The 20,484-nt window shown below is 45.3% G+C and overlaps 1 protein-coding gene across 2 annotated transcripts in view; it reads right to left on the bottom strand.

The window, feature by feature from the left end:
• The window catches only part of GPR143 (G protein-coupled receptor 143), a 120,573-nt gene that overhangs the window by 40,389 nt on the left and 59,700 nt on the right, over positions 1-20,484 (bottom strand). For both annotated transcript variants that reach the window (XM_073616358.1, XM_073616357.1), the window contains exons 5-6: positions 19,841-19,950; positions 11,378-11,486 (exon numbers count right to left, since the gene is read on the bottom strand). In XM_073616358.1, the coding sequence (XP_073472459.1) occupies positions 11,378-11,486; positions 19,841-19,950 (219 nt within the window). The remainder of the gene's footprint in view (positions 1-11,377; positions 11,487-19,840; positions 19,951-20,484) is intronic.

Below are 20,484 nucleotides of genomic sequence, written 5' to 3'. Positions count from 1 at the left end.
GTGTTCAGCTAAAGCTACAACTTAGGGTAGTGCGTCCTTCTCACAGTGTTCAGCTAAAACTACAAGTTAGTGTAGTGCGACCTCTGCACAGTGTTCAGCTAAAGCTACAAGTTAGTGTAGTGCGTCCTCCTCACAGTGTTCAGCTAAAGCTACAAGTTAGTGTAGTGCGTCCTCCTCACAGTGTTCAGCTAAAGCTACAAGTTAGGGTAGTGCGTCCTTCTCACAGTGTTCAGCTAAAACTACAAGTTAGTGTAGTGCGTCCTCTGAACAGTGTTCAGCTAAAACTACAAGTTAGTGTAGTGCGTCCTCTGAACAGTGTTCAGCTAAAACTACAAGTTAGTGTAGTGCGTCCTCCTCACAGTGTTCAGCTAAAGCTACAAGTTAGTTTAGAGCGACCTCTGCACAGTGTTCAGCTAAAGCTACAAGTTAGGGTAGTGCGTCCTCCTCACAGTGTTCAGCTAAAACTACAAGTTAGTGTAGCGCGACCTCTGCACAGTGTTCAGCTAAAGCTACAAGTTAGTGTAATGCGTCCTCCTCACAGTGTTCAGCTAAAACTACAAGTTAGTGTAGTGCGTCCTCTGAACAGTGTTCAGCTAAAACTACAAGTTAGTGTAGTGCGTCCTCCTCACAGTGTTCAGCTAAAACTACAAGTTAGTGTAGTGCGACCTCTGCACAGTGTTCAGCTAAAGCTACAAGTTAGTGTAGTGCATCCTCCTCACAGTGTTCAGCTAAAACTACAAGTTAGTGTAGTGCGTCCTCTGAACAGTGTTCAGCTAAAACTACAAGTTAGTGTAGTGGGTCCTCCTCACAGTGTTCAGCTAAAGCTACAAGTTAGTGTAGTGCGTCCTCCTCACAGTGTTCAGCTAAAACTACAAGTTAGTGTAGTGCGACCTCTGCACAGTGTTCAGCTAAAGCTACAAGTTAGTGTAGTGCGTCCTCCTCACAGTGTTCAGCTAAAACTACAAGTTAGTGTAGTGCGACCTCTGCACAGTGTTCAGCTAAAGCTACAAGTTAGTGTAGTGCATCCTCCTCACAGTGTTCAGCTAAAACTACAAGTTAGTGTAGTGCGTCCTCTGAACAGTGTTCAGCTAAAACTACAAGTTAGTGTAGTGGGTCCTCCTCACAGTGTTCAGCTAAAGCTACAAGTTAGTGTAGTGCGTCCTCCTCACAGTGTTCAGCTAAAACTACAAGTTAGTGTAGTGCGACCTCTGCACAGTGTTCAGCTAAAGCTACAAGTTAGTGTAGTGCGTCCTCCTCACAGTGTTCAGCTAAAACTACAAGTTAGTGTAGTGCGACCTCTGCACAGTGTTCAGCTAAAGCTACAAGTTAGTGTAGTGCATCCTCCTCACAGTGTTCAGCTAAAACTACAAGTTAGTGTAGTGCGACCTCTGCACAGTGTTCAGCTAAAGCTACAAGTTAGTGTAGTGCGTCCTCCTCACAGTGTTCAGCTAAAACTACAAGTTAGTGTAGCGCGACCTCTGCACAGTGTTCAGCTAAAGCTACAAGTTAGTGTAATGCGTCCTCCTCACAGTGTTCAGCTAAAACTACAAGTTAGTGTAGTGCGTCCTCTGAACAGTGTTCAGCTAAAACTACAAGTTAGTGTAGTGCGTCCTCCTCACAGTGTTCAGCTAAAACTACAACTTAGTGTAGTGCGACCTCTGCACAGTGTTCAGCTAAAGCTACAAGTTAGTGTAGTGCATCCTCCTCACAGTGTTCAGCTAAAACTACAAGTTAGTGTAGTGCGACCTCCTCACAGTGTTCAGCTAAAGCTACAAGTTAGTTTAGTGTGACCGCTGCACAGTGTTCAGCTAAAGCTACAACTTAGGGTAGTGCGTCCTTCTCACAGTGTTCAGCTAAAACTACAAGTTAGTGTAGTGCGACCTCTGCACAGTGTTCAGCTAAAGCTACAAGTTAGTGTAGTGCGTCCTCCTCACAGTGTTCAGCTAAAGCTACATGTTAGGGTAGTGCGTCCTTCTCACAGTGTTCAGCTAAAACTACAAGTTAGTGTAGTGCGTCCTCTGAACAGTGTTCAGCTAAAACTACAAGTTAGTGTAGTGCGTCCTCTGAACAGTGTTCAGCTAAAACTACAAGTTAGTGTAGTGCGTCCTCCTCACAGTGTTCAGCTAAAGCTACAAGTTAGTTTAGAGCGACCTCTGCACAGTGTTCAGCTAAAGCTACAAGTTAGGGTAGTGCGTCCTCCTCACAGTGTTCAGCTAAAGCTACAAGGTAGTTTAGTGTGACCTCTGCACAGTGTTCAGCTAAAGCTACAAGTTAGGGTAGTGTGTCCTCCTCACAGTGTTCAGCTAAAGCTACAAGTTAGTTTAGTGTGACCTCTGCACAGTGTTCAGCTAAAGCTACAAGTTAGGGTAGTGCGTCCTTCTCTCAGTGTTCAGATAAAGCTACAAATTAGTTTAGTGTGACCTCTGCACAGTGTTCAGCTAAAGCTACAAGTTAGGGTAGTGCGTCCTCCTCACAGTGTTCAGCTAAAGCTACAAGTTAGTTTAGTGTGACCTCTGCACAGTGTTCAGCTATAGCTACAAGTTAGGATAGTGCGTCCTTCTCACAGTGTTCAGCTAAAGCTACAAGTTAGTTTAGTGTGACCTCTGCACAGTGTTCAGCTAAAGCTACAAGTTGGTGTAGTGCATCCTCCTCACAGTGTTTAGCTAAAACTACAAGTTAGTGTAGTGCGACCTCTGCACAGTGCTCAGCTAAAGCTACAAGTTAGTGTAGTGCGTCCTCTGAACAGTGTTCAGCTAAAACTACAAGTTAGTGTTGTGCGACCTCTGCACAGTGTTCAGCTAAAGCTACAAGTTAGTGTAGTGCGTCCTCCTCACGGTGTTCAGCTAAAGCTACAAGTTAGTGTATTGCATCCTCCTCACAGTGTTCAGCTAAAACTACAAGTTAGTGTAGTGCGAGCTCTGCACAGTGTTTAGCTAAAGCTACCTGTAGAAGGTTGGTGGTGTTTTCCTGATCCTATCACTACCGCAGGCAGCTAAATAAGCTACAAGTTAGTTTTTTGCGAGCTCTGCACAGTGTTCACCTAATGCTACCTGTCGAAGGTTGGTGGTGTTCTCATACTACAGGCAGGCAGTTGATTTTGCTAGCTGCAGTATCAATATATATATATATATATATATATATATATATATATATATATATATATCCCAGCTTAGTGCAGCTACAGGCCATTAGTATGTCTGGAAGGCCAACAAGGAGAGGCAGACAGTCACAAGCCAATAAAAGAGGGCAAGCAGGCTCTGTGTCTAGAGGCAACAGTGCTGGTCATGGAGACGGTGCATCCTCATCAGCACGTGGCCGTGGGACACGCTTGGCCTTTTTTTCGGCAGCTGGCCGCGTTGAGCCGCAACATGCGGAAGACTTGGTCGAGTGGATGACCAAGCCGTCCTCATCCTCCTTATCCTCTCTCCCATGCTCAGGGTACTTTGTCTGGCAAAGCAGCTGCCAACGCGGCCTCTTCCCTCAGCTCAATGGAATCAGTGACTCCTTCCCTAGCCCCACCATGTCCTCCTGAGGAGTCCCTCGAACTGTTTAAACACAGTGTTGGGTACATGCTGCAGGAGGATGCCCAGCGTTTAGAAGGCTCTGATGATGATACTGAGCTAGATGAAGGCAGTAACGTGAGCACGGACAAAGGGGGTGCCCAAGAAGGACAGCAATCTGGCAGTCATGCTCCCCCTGCTGCAGCATACTGCCAGGTTTGCTCCAGTGATGATGAGGGAGGGGATGATGAGGTCACTGACTCAACGTGGGTGCCTGATAGGAGAGAGGAGGAGGAGGAGGCACATTACCAACAAGGCAGGATGCCCTCCAGGGGCCAGCCTAAGGGCAGCACACTGACTGCATCACACCCCAAAGCTCCGCATGTGCATAGCGCTGCTGTCTCTGCGCATTATTCCAAAAGTTCTTTGGTGTGGGCCTTTTTTGAGATGAGTGCATCAGATCGCACCGCTGCTATTTGCAACATATGTCTCAAGCGTATCTCGTGTGGCCAAAACATCTCCCGCTTGGGAACCACATGCTTGACCAGACATATGTTGACCTGCCATGCAGTTCGTTGGCAAACGTATCTAAAAGACCCACACCAAAGAACAAAGAGGACCTCTCCTTGCTCCTCATCAGCTGAGATCTCCAACCCCACTATACCTTCAGTCCTCTCTGAGACCTGCACTGAGTGAAATGAAGGTGTAGAATTAGATGTGTCACAGCCAAGTACTTGTGGGCAATCTGCTTTCGGTACACCGACGTCAGATTGTACCAGGCAAATTTCCCTGCTCCAGCTGCTGCACCGCTGAAAGAAGTTCACTTCCAGCCATCCAAATGCCTAGCAGTTGAATGCTAGCTTGGCAAAATTGCTAGCACTTCAACTGATGCCTTTTCAGTTGGTAGACTCTGCCCCCTTCTGTGAGTTTGTGGAATGTGCGGTTCCTCAGTGGCAGGTACCCAAACGCCACTTTTTCTCACAGAAGGCGATTCTGGCTCTCTACCGGCATGGGGAAGGCAATGTCCATGCCTCCCTGGACAGGGCGGTCAGTGGTAAGGTGCATATTACCGCTGACTCATGGTCCAGCAGGCATGGACAGGGACGTTACCTAAGTTTCACAGCGCATTGGGTGACTCTGCTGGCAGCTGGGAAGGATGCAGGGCAAGGTGCAGTAGTGTTGGAGGTTGTTCCGCCACCACGCCTCCAAAATGCCACTACTGATTGTGGCACACCTCTCTCCCCCACCCCCTCCTCTTCTTCTTCCTCCATGGCCTCTTCCTGTGCTTTGTCCTCAGAACCAGCGGTGCTCTGTAGCTGTTCAAGGGGCTACGCAAGTATGCAGGCCAAAAGATGCCATGCGGTGCTTGAGCTGGTGTGCTTGGGGGACAGGAGCCACACTGGGGCAGAGGTTCTGTCAGCTCTGCAGGGGCAGGTTCAGAGGTGGTTGACGCCACGCCAACTTAAGGCGGGAATGGTGGTTTGCGACAATGGCACCAACCTCCTCTCTGCCCTCCGACAGGGACAAATGACCCATGTGCCCTGTTTGGCTCACGTCCTTGCTTGGTGGTGCAGCGGTTCTTGGGCAGGTACTCGGGCTTACAGGATGTCCTGAGGCAGGCCAGGAAAGTCTGTGTGCATTTCCACCGGTCATATAATGCCAGTGCTCGGCTGGCAGACCTCCAAAAGGAGTTTAACCTGCCCAAAAACCACCTAATCTGTGACATGCCCACCAGGTGGAACTCAACGTTGGCCATGCTGCAGCGGCTGCACACGCAGCAGAGGGCCATCAATGAGTACCTGTGCGACTATGGCACCAGGACAGGGTCAGGGGAGCTTGTTTTTTTTCCCCACGCCAGTGGGCCATGATCAGGGATGCATGCACTGTCCTGTCACCATTTGAGGAGGCCACGAGGATGGTGAGCAGTGACAGTGCATGCATCAGTGACACTGTCCCCCTTGTCCACCTGTTGGAGCACACGCTGCGTGGAATAATGGACAGGGCACTTGAGGCAGAACAGAGGCAGGAAGAGGAGGACTTCCTTAGCTCTCAAGGCCCCCTTTATCCAGACAGTGTTCCTGCATGCCCGCCGATCACACAAGAAGAGGACGAGGAGGAGGAGGAGGATTGTGTCAGTATGGAGGTGGAGCCTGGCACTCAGCATCAGCAGCAGTCTTTAAGGGATCAGTCCCAAGAAACACATGGACTTGTACGTGGCTGGGAGGAGGTGGCTGCGGACCATGTCATCCTTAGTGACCCAGAGGACTCCGGACCGAATACCTCAGCAAACCTACGCTGCATGGCCTCCCTGATCCTGCAAAGCCTGCGTAAGGATCCTCGTATTCGTGGTATCAAGGAAAAGGACCAATACTGGCTGGCAACCCTCCTTGATCCACATTACAAGGGTAAGGTTGCAGACCTTATCTTGCCATCGCAGAGGGAGCAGAGGATGAAACATCTTCGGGAGGCCTTGCAGAAAGGTCTGTGCAACGCGTTCCCAGAGACTGGGAGGTTACAAACTCCTGTTTCTGGACAACGTGTTGCTGAGGCTTCGGTCAGTCAAAGAAGGAGCGGTGGAGAAGGTGGCCGTCTGACCGATGCGTTCAGACAATTTTTTAGTCCGCAGCCCCAAGGTATGATCGGTTCCAGCAACCATCACCAGCGTCTGTTTTACATGGTGCAGGAATACCTAGGGGCAAGATCTGACCTGGACACCTTTCCCACCGAAAATCCTCTGGGTTACTGGGTCTTGAGGATGGATCACTGGCCAGAGCTTGCACAGTATGCAATTGAGCTACTGGCCTGTCCTGTGTTCTGCGTTCTTTCGGAACGCACATTCAGTGCTGCTGGAGGCTTTGTAACCGATCACAGGGTGCGTCTGTCCACCGACTCGGTCGATCTACTGACCTTCATAAAAATGAATCAGTCTTGGATCACCACCAGCTACCAAGCACCTGATGCTGATGTAACCGAATTTTTTTTGAAATCTCAGATACCTTCAAAGACTGCCTATGCTGATGCTGAGTGACTATCCTGAGTAATTATCCTCTTCCTCCTCAATGATCACGCTGATAGCTTGTAAGAACATATTTGGCGCTGATAGCTTGTAAGAACATATTTGGTTCTGGGCGCCGCCACCAGTGGCTAAGGCCCAATTTTTCAGCCCCTGTCTAACAGGGGCATGTAATTACAATTTTTGATGCAATACTTTGCAGCAGGGCTCGTTCCTGCGTTCCAACTAGAGTATCTGTGAGGGGTTGCAGTGTTGTGGCACCAGCACCAGTGCCTAAGGCCCAATTTTTCAGCCCCTGTCTAACAGGGGCATGTAATTACAATTTTTGATGCAATACATTGCAGCAGGGCTCATTTCTGTGTTCCAACTAGAGTATCTGTGAGGGGTTGCAGTGTTGTGGCACCAGCACCAGTGCCTAAGGCCCAATTTTTCAGCCCCTGTTCAACAGGGGCATATAATTACAATTCTTGATCTAATATTTCACAGCAGGGCCCGTTTCTGCATCCACCAACAGCAAGTGAGGACTTACAGTTTTGTGGCACCAGCACCACCACCACCACCAAAGGCCCAATTTTTCTGCCCCTGTTGGGCATGTAATTACAATTCTTGATCTAATATTTCACAGCAGGGCCCTGTGAGGGCTTACAGTGTTGTGGCCACAACAACACCTAAGGCCAAAATTTCTGCTGAGTATATAGGGCAGGCCCCTACTTTCAAACATCCAACTTACAAACTACTCCTACTTGCACACAGAAGGAGACAACAGGAAGTGAGATGAAATCTACCTCTAGGAAGGGAAATTCTCTCCTGTAAGAGTTAATATGGGAAAAATATTTCTCCTTTCCACTGATGCTTTATCACCAATCCTTGTTTCACAAAAAAACCCAAATTTTCAAAAAACATTTGTCATTGGGACAAAAAGTGAGGTGAAATCTTCTGAAGAGGAGCACAGGCAGCAAAACAAATGTCACAGGGGTGATAACCCTTCCCTATGATTTCCAAAAAGCTTAAAATAGATTTTTTGGCTGGCGCTAAACACGTAAAAAATATACCAGTTCAAAATTACAAACAGATTCTACTTAACAACAAACCTACAGTCCCTATCTTGTTTGCACCGCCTGTATACTGATGTTCAGAGTACAGAGCCTGTATACTGCTGTTTCCTTTGTTTAATTTGGGTGCGGGGTTCCCCTTAATATCCATACAAGACCCAAAGGGCCTGGTAATGGACTGGGGGGTACCCATGCCGTTTGTCTCACTGATTTTCATCCATATTGCCAGGACCTGACATTACATTAAAGCCGCAAGCAGTTTTAAATGACTTTTTTTCCTTTAAAAATGACATTTTGTGCAGGGACTGTTCTAAGCACGGGAAACACGCGCCACTTTACACGCATACTATAGACACCCCCAGGTACGATATTTAAAGGAATATTTCACTTTTTTTTTACTTTAAGCATTATTAAAATCACTGCTCCCGAAAAAACTGACGTTTTTAAAAGTTTTTTTTGCATTGATACATGTCCCCTGGGGCAGGACCCGGGTCCCCAAACCCTTTTTAGGACAATACCATGCAAATTAGCCTTTAAAATGAGCACTTTTGATTTCAAACGTTCGATTCCCATAGACGTCAATGGGGTTCTAAAGTTCGTGTGAATTTTCGGTCCGTTCGCAGGTTCTGGTGCGAACCGAACCAGGGGGGTGTTCGGCTCATCCCTATTCTTATTACAAGGAAGGTAAACCTTCCTTGTAATAGAAAAAAAGTATGACAGGACCTCTTAAATATGAGATGTAGGGTCAAAAAACCTCAGATCTCATATTTGCACTAAAATGGAATTAAAAAACAAAAACAAAAAAACAAAATTGTCATTTGAAGGAAAAAAAAATGGCCCTTTAAGCGCTATGGGCAGAAGTGGCCGGGAAGTCTATACTATGCCTGTAAAGTGGCCCAGTTTCCCATGTTTAGAACAGTAACACAGCACACAACCTAGCAGGCCGCAGGAAAAGAGGGAGGACAAGAGAGCGCCCCCCCCCCTCCTGAACTGTACCAGGCCACATACCCTCAACATGGGGAGGATGCTTTGGGGTCCCCAAAGCACCTTGTCCCCATGTTGATGGGGACAAGGGCCTCATCCCCACAACCCTTGCCCAGTGGTTGTGGGGGTCTGCGGGGGGCTTATCAGAATCTGGAAGCCCCCTTTAACAACACCCCCAGATCCTGGCCTTCCCCCCATGTGAATTGGTAACGGGTACATTTACCCCTACCATTTCCCCCAAAAAAGTGTAAAAAATAGTAAAAAAGACACAAGACACTTTGGGACAAGTCCTTTCTTAAAAAATAAAAAAATTAAAATGTAGATCCATCTCACACCTCCCGACAGACCAAAAATAAAACCACAACAACTCCGAAATAGTGAAATGATAGGGTTACAATATACCCATTACCAATTCACATGGGGGGAGGCCAGGATCTGGGGGTCCCCTTGTGAAAGGGGCTTCCAGATTCTGACAAGCCCCCCGTAGACCCCCACAACCACCGGGCAAGGGTTGTGGGGATGAGGCCCTTGTCCCCATCAACATGGGGACAAGGTGCTTTGGGGACCCTAAAGCATCCTTCCCATGTTGAGGGCATGTGGCCTGGTACGATTCGGGGGGGTGCTCTCTTGCCCCCTTCTTTTCCTGCAACCTGCCAGGTTGCGTGCTCAGATAAGGGTCTGGTATGGATTTTTGGGGGGAACCCTACACCATTTTTTTTAATTCTAGCACAGGGTTCCCTTTAAAATCCATACCAGACCTGAAGGGTCTGGTATGGATTTTAGGGGGACCTCCACGCCATTTTTAAAAAGAATTGGCACAGGGTTCCCCTTGATATCCATACCAAACCTGAAGGGCCTGGTATGGATTTTGGGGGGGACCCCTACCCAATTTTTTTTTTTTATTTTGGTTCAGGGGTTGGGGTTCCTCTTAATATTCAAACCTGGTAATGTAATGAACTGGGGGGGAACCCATGCCGTGTTTTTCAATGAGTTTTATCTATATTGCTGAGACCCGACAATTCATTACAGCCGCAATCAGTTTTAAATGACTTTTTTTCCTTTAGAAATGTCATTTTGCTGTGGTCCTGTTCTAAACACGGGAAAACTGCGCCACTTTACATGCATACTATAGACACCCCCCAGGCATGATATTTAAAGGAATATTTCATTTTTATTTTTTCGCTTTAAGCACTATTAAAATCATTGCTCCTGTAAAGACGTCCGTTTTTAAAACTTTTGTTTGCATTGATACATGTCCCCTGGGGCAGGACCCAGTCCCTAAACAATTTTTATGACAATAACTTGCATGTAAGCCTTGAAAATTAGCACTTTTGGTTTTTCATGTTAGTGTCCCATAGCCTTTAACGGTGTTCAGCGGCTTTCAAATTTGTTCGTTGTTCACCAAACGTCCGAACAACCAAAGTTCGCCTATCCCTAGTTATTATGTCATTTCAGACACGTCAAAATTGCTTAATAAGTGTAAAATATTTATTTCAAATAAGGCTGCATAAAAACTATGCATTATAAATGTCTTACTCAAATCTACTTTAAAAAAATAGCCCCAACACCAGTCAAAACTCCTCTCCCCCAGACTGCAAAGAAAGACAACTGCATTTAATGGGAAAGCAGTAATCTCTGCAGCGGTCTGATGTCTACCACTAAGTCAGAGCTATAATTTTGCAAACAGCAGGGATCTAATTGCAATAGACATTTTTGGCTGATACCTCAATTGGGCTTTTAACATCTGTGGAAAAGAACACTAATGTACAGCATGGATATTGATCATCACACTTATGTGATAGGAGGGCTCACTTTGCAGCTTCTTATTTCAGACATCTACAAACTTTAGGGTGGATTTACCAAAGACAAACAGACTGTGTACTTTGCAAGTGCAGTAGCTCCAGAGCTTAGACTTCAATCATCCAATCATGTGCAAGAAAAAAGACTGTTTTTTTATATTCCTTGCATGTGATTGGCTATACTTTGCAAAGTGAAGCCTCACCTCATTTAAAGTACTAAGCCCTGGAGCAACTGCACTTGAAAAATGTCTATTTGCCTTTATTACATCCACCCCTTTGAATGTTTCTTATGAGATGCATCGTCTTTAATCAAAAAACAGGCATACCTGGAAAAAGAAGAGAGTGAAGACTTATCTCTCCTGCTGCCCACACCACCAGAACACTGCAGTGTTCATAAGATCAACCCCACTGAGAAACCAGGGTCATTGATATCCTCAGTCCCCTGCAGAACTTGAGGGTTCTTTCCAATGTCCTCAACCTCACTACAGTATACAGCAATGACATGGAGGTCTGTGCGAACAACCAGTAAGCGCTATGGGGCCAAGGAGATTGTCACTGCTGGAAGCGTTGGTTTCTAAGCAGGCTTCAGAGGAGGATTTCATGTAAACTGAGTAGTGTTCTTATAGTACTGACAGCAGAGAAAAGGAAAGTGATCACGGTTTTCAAGGGTCACTTTAAAACCCACACCTCCATAAAAGCCTTTGATCAAAGACTTTCAAAGACCTGCAAAGTAGCCCAAGCAATTAATCCCTGTCAGTAACTATGAAGAAATATGTAAAGGAAACAGAAAAAACAATTTAATGGTGGAATCTGATACTTTAGAGCTTATAAGCTACTGAAAATGCCGTGACCTATCTCAGTTTGTCACACAATAAAGACTTCCGGTTTATCTGACAGTTACCAAAGGTGTATTTAAGTTATATTCACAAATTTACCAGAATATATAACACTATGGCATTGTAAAATCATCTTTTTCATTAATACTTTTATGTTTTAGTTTTCTAGTCAACAAAAAAGGGAATCAGTTACCATATAATGAAAACCAACATAATCTTGAAAAAACGAATCTGAATTTCTGTTCCTAGACGTCTTTCATTTTCTGTATAGATTCCTTGTCTTCCTTTCAATAATGTGGCAACTAACAACACACAATACAAAGTTATTAATATGATTATAATGCATTAGTTATAAAGTGTTAACATATTACACAGCATTCTATATTAAGCATTGTGAGGGGTAAATAAGGGGCCATCTCTAGAGAAATCTTGAATGGATGTGATAAGGTTATGAGAGAAAAAAAGCAGCAATACTAAAAGGGCATTAGAAGATTGGGAAGTTTGGTTTAGGGATTTATGAGGTCAGAAATATAGGTGGGGACAAAGGTATACCATAATTAATTCTATTCAATCTGATTATCAGATTTATAGGAAACCAACAAAGAAACATAAAATGTAGCAAAGAAGAAATGGTGAGAGGGATAGATATGTCTTCTTGCAGCATCTGTGGTAGTCGTATTAGTGGAATTCCAGATATAGGAATTTTGAGTCAAAGCAAGAGTTTATAATGGTGTGGGCTACAAATTTAGTGGACGTTTGAAAAATAAAATATTTCTTAGATGTTATGAAAAAGGAAGTGGCAAGGCTTATTTTATAGTCTGCACATCCAGCTTTTGTCTGACGAAAAAGCAAAATCGGCTGTCGGAAGCACCATACTATCGATCCGAAAATCGGCAGACAGCTCGTCGTATAAATTTTTCTATCAGATTTTATTATCATGTGTACGGGCCTTAAGGCAGAAAGCTTGTGGGGCAAGAAGAATGACTGCACTATTTACAACGAAGCCCTGCCCAGTGGTCATTTAAGGATTGCGGCTGCAACATGTGCCTAGGCCTTTGAGGAGGCCATCCACACTGTTGGTGTCTCCTTCCTCTCCCTTACCATGATTGGACTGTGCAGCGGCAAGTGAGAAACCTGGAGAGGACTGCCATTGGCTGGTGCTTCAGCCAAAGCCCCACCCACCAAACTCAAAGACTTAAAGGGGCTGCTTGGCACTGCTCCTGTAACCTGTGCTGGGCTGCCTGTGGAAGGAGTTCCTGCGTGCTAGGGACCCATGTGCCACATATTGAATCCAGTTAGAGGCAGCTGCAGTCCATAATAGACTGCAACTGTGTTTTAATGAGAGCCAGCAGCTTTAGCTGACCTTCGAGGAGAGGACAACCTTGAATTGCAGTGGGAGAGAGGAGGACCTTTAATGGCTTTTGTGGAACTGCCAGGGACCCAGAAACTAACTATGGCAATGAGAGGCCCTTTAGCCACTGACTTTTTCTGTTTACCCATTCTGTGGGTTACTGTTGACCCTCTGGAATTACCTTAAACTAATTCTTTTCATTCCTGGCCAGAGGATAGGTATGGCAATCTTTTAGTCTTACAGGGATTTTTGTTAAAGGTTATTGAAACTCTCAACGTGTGCTTCTAAATTCTGGGTCATTTCTAGGAAGGTCATTGTTGGAACAGGACAGAAGAATCCAATTAACACAGTGACAGTACTCTGGATGGTGAGGAAGGTATGGTGAATATTTCAGTTCTATCTAGGTCAAGATTTTGGTAACTGTCAGACTTCCATGAGGAAATGGCTGAGGGGAAGAGTTAAACAGTTTTAAGGAAAGAAAGTGACAGGTGATAGATAGATAGATAGATAGATAGATAGATAGATAGATAGATAGATAGATAGATAGATAGATAGATAGATAGATAGATAGATAGATAGATAGACCTTGGTATCATCTGAAAAAATGTAGTATTGAAGGCCAAAAGAAGAGATTGTATCAAAGGAGAAAAACAACAGTCCAAAAACTAAAGCTAGATACACACATATCAGTGTGTAGCCCTATCTGTTCAACAGAAGACAATCATTAAGCCAGCTTCTGACAAACAGATCTGATGGAAAACCAGCATTCAATCAGCCAATGGCGTCAGTGAGGATCAGTGTATTCTAACAGGGGAAGTCCCCGCTGTTAGACCCCATACACACTATTAGATTTTCTGCATATTTTCTTCTTCAGATTTACCAAAACCATATAATATGAGGCCAAACCTTAAGAGTTTAAAATTGTATGCAATCAGGCAGGCCCTTGCTATACTTTGTGTTGGTAAATCGGAAGACAAAAATCTGCATAAAATCTATTCGTGTGTATGGGGTCTTAGAGTACAATAGCGCAGCAGGGGAGATCCTTGCATCTACATCGCTTGTGAGTTATTTTTCATTCAGTCCACTGGTTGAACTAAAACAAAAAACTCACAGTATGCATCCAGCTTAAGTCTTAAAGTGTTACTAAACCAAGGACCCTATATTCACTATATTTGGTCTCCTACAGTACACGGAACATGGAAATACAATTATTTTAGTAAATATAAACTATAAATATAAAATACCTTTTCTCATCAGCTGTTATAGCAATCTTGTGACTTCTATCAGTGTCCGGCCGAGCACTGGTTAAAGCTTGGAGGAGGAGTTTTCATTCTCCTCTGACTGTCCTATAAGGGTGCACGGCCCCCGACCCTCTGTCTAGACAGTGCTGATTGGCCATGGGCTGATCACATGCACCCTCCCCCCAAAAAACTCACTAGCAGTACACATAAAACTGAGCATGTGCAGAGTGCCCCCTAGACTCTGTTCTATAAGGAGATGGTTTGGGGACTGTGGAAGAAGGGGAGGATCAGAGAAGACAGGATCAAACAGCCTTTTTACACATTGCAGAGGATTGACCCCTTAGGTTCCACAGTGAGTATAACAAGCATGCTTTATTGCATATACATACTGTTGTGGGATTAGTAACACTTTAAAGGTTTCCAATGATGGTGTGGCAAAAAAAAAGAGAAACCAATGAGATCTGGAGCTCACTCACACCATGTCCAGTTATCAACATCTTTCTGCAGTGAATAAGTGCAGGTCACTACATATTTTCAAAAAAGTGACAGCTGTTTACAGCTTAATTCATTGAGAATTGCAAATAACAGCTGTAGCTATTAACCACTTCCCGCCCGCCCTATAGCGGATTGATGTCCGGGAAGTGGTTGTGTTATCCTGACTGGACGTCATATGACGTCCAGCAGGATAACATGCCGCAGCGCGCCCCCGGGGGTGCGCATCGCGGCGATCGGTGGAGCGGTGTGTCAGTCTGACACACCGCTCCACTGATCTTGGTAAAAAGCCTCCGGCGGAGGCTCTTTACCACGTGATCAGCCGTGTCCAATCACGGCTGATCACGCTGTCAATAGGAAGAGCCGTTGATCGGCTCTTCCTCACTCGCGTCTGACAGACGCAAGTAGAGCCGATCAGCGGCTCTCCTGGCAGGGGGGGTCTGCGCTGATTGTTTATCAGCGCAGCCCCCCTCAGATCACCACACTGGACCACCAGGGATGCCACTAGGACCACCAGGGAAGGGGCAACGTGGATGGCCAGGTATGTACCCCATGGCCATCCACATGTGCCCAATCTGTGCCAATCAGTGCCCACAAATGGGCACTGATTGGCACTATTATATCCATGATCTGCCCAGCAATGCCCAGATCTGCCCAGCAATGCTTTTTTCAGTGCCACCTGTCATTGCCCATCTGTGCCAACTGTCATTGCCCATAGGTGCCACCTGTCAGTGCCCATCTGTGCCCATCTGTGCCCATCAGTGCCCACCTATCAGTGCCCATCAGTGCCACACATCAGTGCCACACATAAGTACCCATCAGTGCCACCCATATATACCAGTCAATGCCACCTACGAGTGCCCATCAGTGCCGCCTATGTGTGCCCATCGGTGCCACCTATGAGTGCCCATCAGTGCCGCATACCAGTGCCACCTATCAGTGCCCATCAGTGCCACCTATCAGTGCCCATCAGTGCCGCCTATCAGTGCCCATCATCAGTGCCCGTTAGTGCCACCTCATCAGTGCCACCTCATTGGTGCCACCTCATCGGTGCCCATCAGTGCCGCCGTATCAGTGCCCATCAGTGCAGCCATATCAGTGCCCTTTATTGAAGGAGAAAGCGTACTTATTTACAAAAAAATTTAACAGAAACAAAGAAAAACTTGTTTTTTTTCGAAATTTTCGGTCTTTTTTTATTTGTTGCGCAAAAAATAAAAACCGCAGAGGTGATCAAATACCACCAAAAGAAAGCTCTATTTGTGGGAACAAAATGATAAAAAATTTGTTTGGGTACAGTGTAGCATGATCGCGCAATTGTCATTCAAATTGCAACAGCACTGAAAGGTGAAAATTGGGCTGGGCGGGAAGGTGTCTAAGTGCCTGGTATTGAAGTGGTTAAAGACCATTATACTTGTGTTATAGTGTTACTAAACCCAAAACAGTAAGATCAGTCTGTATATGCAGTAAAGTATGTTTGTTATACTTTCTGTGGAACATAAGTGGTTAATCCTCCACATTGTGTAAAAATGCTGTTTGATCCTGTCTTCTCTGATCCTTCCCTTCTTCCACAGTCCCCAGTCTATCTATCAATCTATCTCCTAAGTCATAAGACTGCTACATACTGCCATACCTCCCAACATTTTGAGATGGGAATGAGGGACACCTACTAGCAAATGTATGTCAGGGGCGGACTGACCATTTGGGCATATCGGGCGCTGTCCGAGGGCCCGGGGGCCAGCAGGGGGCCCACCCCTGACTGTTGCCAAACATCCAGCACAGGTACAGAGAGAGAGCTCTGCTGTCTGTCAGCATATACCCCCGATCTGCAGGTTTCCCGGATACTGCATACCCCCTGCTGACACTTCTCTCCCTCCAGCACTACTTTGGGCATAACTACAAGAGCTGTGAGTACCTCCGCTCTCACACCAATCCAGCCTGTCACTGTCTTGTAGCCCTGCAACCGCGCTCACCCCTCCTCTCCCTGTGATTGATGAACAAGGTGTAGTCTGTTCCGGCCAGCTACTGTCTCTTCTGGTCTCCTGGGTGCCCCAGCCACTGCACGTTTCTCTCTGTGTTCCTTCCCATGCTCTCCCCCTCCTCTTCTCCAGCTTGATAAGAGGTCACTGCACTGGCTCCTTCTCAGCATTCCAGTCAGCACATCTCCCACCCCTGCCTTCTGTGAATCTTCCTGAGCTCCCTCAAACACCACAATAGGATTGGGGGGGGGGGACATTAAGAGCACCTGTCTTTGCTCAGCAATAGCTTGGTCTGTCATTACAAATTCTGGCCCTGCTACCTACTCTGCTGCATGTGAGCAGCAAGTACATCTGGCTCCCTTGCTGGCCTGGCTGCATGAGGAAAGGAGAGCTGAGCTGATAACCAGGTTCTGTAAAAGGGACATTTACACTAGGTGCAGTCCCAACAGTGCCCGCCAATGCTGCCAATAAGTGTCATCTACCAGTGCCCCCTCATCAGTGGAGCCTATCAGTGCCACCCATAAATGGCTTTTGCTATTTATTTTTCAAGTGCCCATGAGTGCCTAGTAGTGCCTCCTTATCAGTGCCTACTTATCAGTACCACCTATCATTGCCCATCAGTGCCGCCTATCAGTGCCTCCTCATCAGTGCAGCTTCATCAGCGTACATCAGTGAAAGAGAAAAATTACCTGTTTTATAGCAAAAAATGAAAAAAGGTGTTTTTTTTTTACCTTTTCGCTTTTGGTCTTTTTTCGTTTATTTAGCAAAAAATAAAAACCCGGCAGTGATTAAATACCACCAAAAGAAAGCTATATTTGTGTGAAAAAAAAAAATTATAGAAATTTCATTTGAGTACAGTGTTACATGACCACGCAATTGTGATTCAAAGTGTGACAGCGCTAAGAGCTGAAAATTGACCTGGGCAAGAAGGGGGTAAAAGTGCCCAGTAGGCAAGTGGTTAAATAGGGGCACCCTGGAGGAGCAGAACATAAGGAGGCAATCTACAGGAGGATGTAAGGGGGCACGCTGAAGGTACTAACTCCTCCAGAGTGCCCCTTAGTGGTTCTAAAGTGCCCCCTTATTTCCTCCAGAGTGCCCCTTCCTTTCCTTTACCGCTGGCAGCTGCAGGTATTTGTGTTTTCTATGCTTCAGTTCATGAATGGGCAGGAGCCTCTGTCTTCTGTTTATTCATTTGCAGTGCAGCTAAGGCTACAGAGAAAGGGACTGTGGATGTGTCCTCATTCCCTTTCTCTGTCTCAAAAATGAGACTTCGGGGGTCTATTTAGACCCCTGATACTTCATCAAAGCGCCCACCCCCAACAGCATTGTGAAAAGAATGTTAAAAAACATTATAATCAAATTAATTGAACATTAGAATAAAAAAAAAAAAAAAAAACTGTAGAAAAAGACTAAAATTTCTAATTAGATTAAAAAGCAACACTAAATACGCAGCATAATCTAGCCACACACACTGTGTGCCACAGCACGCTATGCACACCGCAGGTCACATTAATGTTGCGTCATAAAGATGGCTTCTGCATGGTGGCCATGTTTAACCGCTTCAGATCCGCGCTATAGTCGAATGACGGCTACAGCGCGGACCTACTTTGCCGGGAGGGCGTCCATAGAAGTCCTCCCGTTCTCGTGCGGCCTGCGCGCATCCTGCAGGGCGCGCGCAGTGTGCTCTGTGATCAGCGAGTCTGTGAGACTCGCTGGATCACAGATCGGAGTAAGGGGTTGATCCTGATCCCTTACCATGTGATCAGCTGTTAGTCAATAACAGCTGATCGTGTGATGTAAACAGAGCCGGTAATTGGCTATTTATTATCCTCACGCTGATAGCGATCAAAGGCGGCTGTCAGAGGGACATCAGTCCCGATCAAGGACAGCAGCCGCCAGCTCATCTGTGCCCACCTGTGCCACCTGCCAGTGCCACCTACCAGTGCACAACAGTGCTGCCAATCAGTGTCACCTACCAGTGCCCATCAGTGCCACCTATCAATGTCACAAATCAGTGCCTCATCAATTGTGCTGCCCAGTGTCACCTACCAGTGCCCATCAGTAACACCTATCAGTGCCCTTCAGTGCCCATCAGGGCCACCCATCAGGGCCATCTTATCAGTGGCCATCAGTGCAGTCTTATCTGTGACCATCAGTACCGCATTATCTGTCCCCATCAGTGACGCCTTATCTGTGCCTATTAGTGCCACCTTATCTGTGCCAATCAGTGCAGCCTATCAGTGCCCAACAGTGCAGCCTATCAGTGCCCAACAGTGCTGCCTCATCAGTGGATATCAATGAAGGAGAAAAATTACCTGTTTGCAAAATTTTATAACAACCTATGAAACATGATTTTTATTTTTCAAAATTTTCTGGCTTTTTTTGTTTGTTTAGCAAAGAATAAAAACCCCAGCTGATATTAAATGCCACCAAAAGAAAGCTCTATTTTTGTGAAAAAAATGAGAAAATTTAATTTGGGTACAGTGTTGTTTGACAGCGCAATTGTCATTCAAAGAGTGAGAGTGCTGAAAGCTGAAAATTGATCTGGGCAGGAGGGGGGTTTAAGTGCCCAGTAAGCAAGTGGTTAAACCTGGGGGCCCCACAATCTCCTATTGCCTGGGGGCCCCATGAGTTGTCAGTCCACCCCTGATGTATGTAGGCATAGGACACGCCCCTTGCCACACCCCCTTGAAGGAGAATTAACCAAAAAAAAGGTTAATTAAATCCACAAGGGCTTTTCTTTTACTACAATCACTCCTTTATATTGACTTTTAAAGTTTACAAATGCAACAATTTAGAATTTGGATGGAAGGTTAAGCACTGGGAAACACTTTCTGAAAGATAAAAAGTGCATTTTATATACAACTATATAGATCAGACCAAAATGAGGGACAAGTGAGGAGGAAAGAGGGACATTGCTCCAAATCAGGGACAGTCCCTCAAAATCAGGGACAGTTGGGAGCTATGTACTGCTCACGAGAAAAGGTATTTAGCAGTTTATATATATACTAAAATAATTGTATTTCCATGTTCTGTGTACTGTGGGAGACCAGATCTAGTGAATGCAGGGTCCTGGGTTTAGTAACACTTTAAAGCTCTGTGAATTGAGTCTATATTGTGTATACTGTATGTGCAAATGTGTTACATTAAACCACAACCTAAGACTACACTCACCTTTCATTGTGGACACCAATGACTGTGACAGTGCAGCATGGGTCCTCAAAGCAAAAGGGCCAAAACATTCTCAGTCCTTTCCTGGCAGCAACAACCTTGTTAAGAGTAGTTGGTAGTGTGCTATTTACTGGAAAGTCAGAAGGGGTTAGTTCAGAGAGGATGGAGGGTGAGTGAAGCAAAGAAGTCTGAGAAGAGACTATGATTTTTATCAAAAAGAACTCTAGTAATGAGCATATTTTTGTGAGAGATGAATGGAAGCATGAAAAAGAGATGAGTGACAATGTAGAAAGTTAAGGGCAAAAGTGAGTGTGAAAGCTCTGTTTTTGAGATTAGTAATGTTACAGACTTTGGAGAAGAAATGGTCAAGGGTCTGCTAAAGGATGTTTAGGACAGGCCTTAATGATCATACTTTGTGCTCTTACCTGCTGAGACAGTCCTTTTGAAAAGGATCGGATTAACTACCATTACAAGCAAGAGAGGGGCATAGGTAGTGATATAATGAGGAATGGCATGCTCCAAACCTTCCTCACAGCTGTAAAACAAAATCAAACCACATTCTTTCTCCATTACATTAGTATAGAATAATTTTCTGATAACAAAAAAAGATAAAGGATAAAAAGTAGTAGCAGAGTAGAAACAGCTAGTCTATAGGTAGAAAGGGTGTTTCACTCCTAAACAGTAGGCACAACTGCAAGCTTAAAGTGGAGCTCTGCACATTTTTTTCTTTTTTAGTTTGCGTAGTGTAGGTAAGAGTTAGAACCTCTGTTAGGTTACCTATTGCTCTGTCTAGGGTACACTTTTACTAACTTTCTGTAAGATCAGTGCAAAAGCTCAGAGAGGTTCCAAGTTTTCCTGATAGTGTTCAAAACTAAAAAACAAATTTGGGGCTGATACTCTACTCTAACGCCTTGCTATCCACTATTTTCTCATGTTTGGTCTTTTAAATATACCATTGAAAGTGTATTGTTATATTCGATAAGTGCAAAAAAATACCTGCTGGTTTTACTATAAATCTTTTGAGCTGATAAGTTGCACTATGCCTTTGCTTCAATCTTATTAGTTAGCA

This window comes from Aquarana catesbeiana, linkage group LG02, assembly GCF_042186555.1.
Source record: "Aquarana catesbeiana isolate 2022-GZ linkage group LG02, ASM4218655v1, whole genome shotgun sequence".
NCBI lineage: Eukaryota > Metazoa > Chordata > Amphibia > Anura > Ranidae > Aquarana > Aquarana catesbeiana.
Note: the sequence above shows the minus strand (reverse complement) of the source record. Positions and strands in the feature narration are given on the sequence as shown.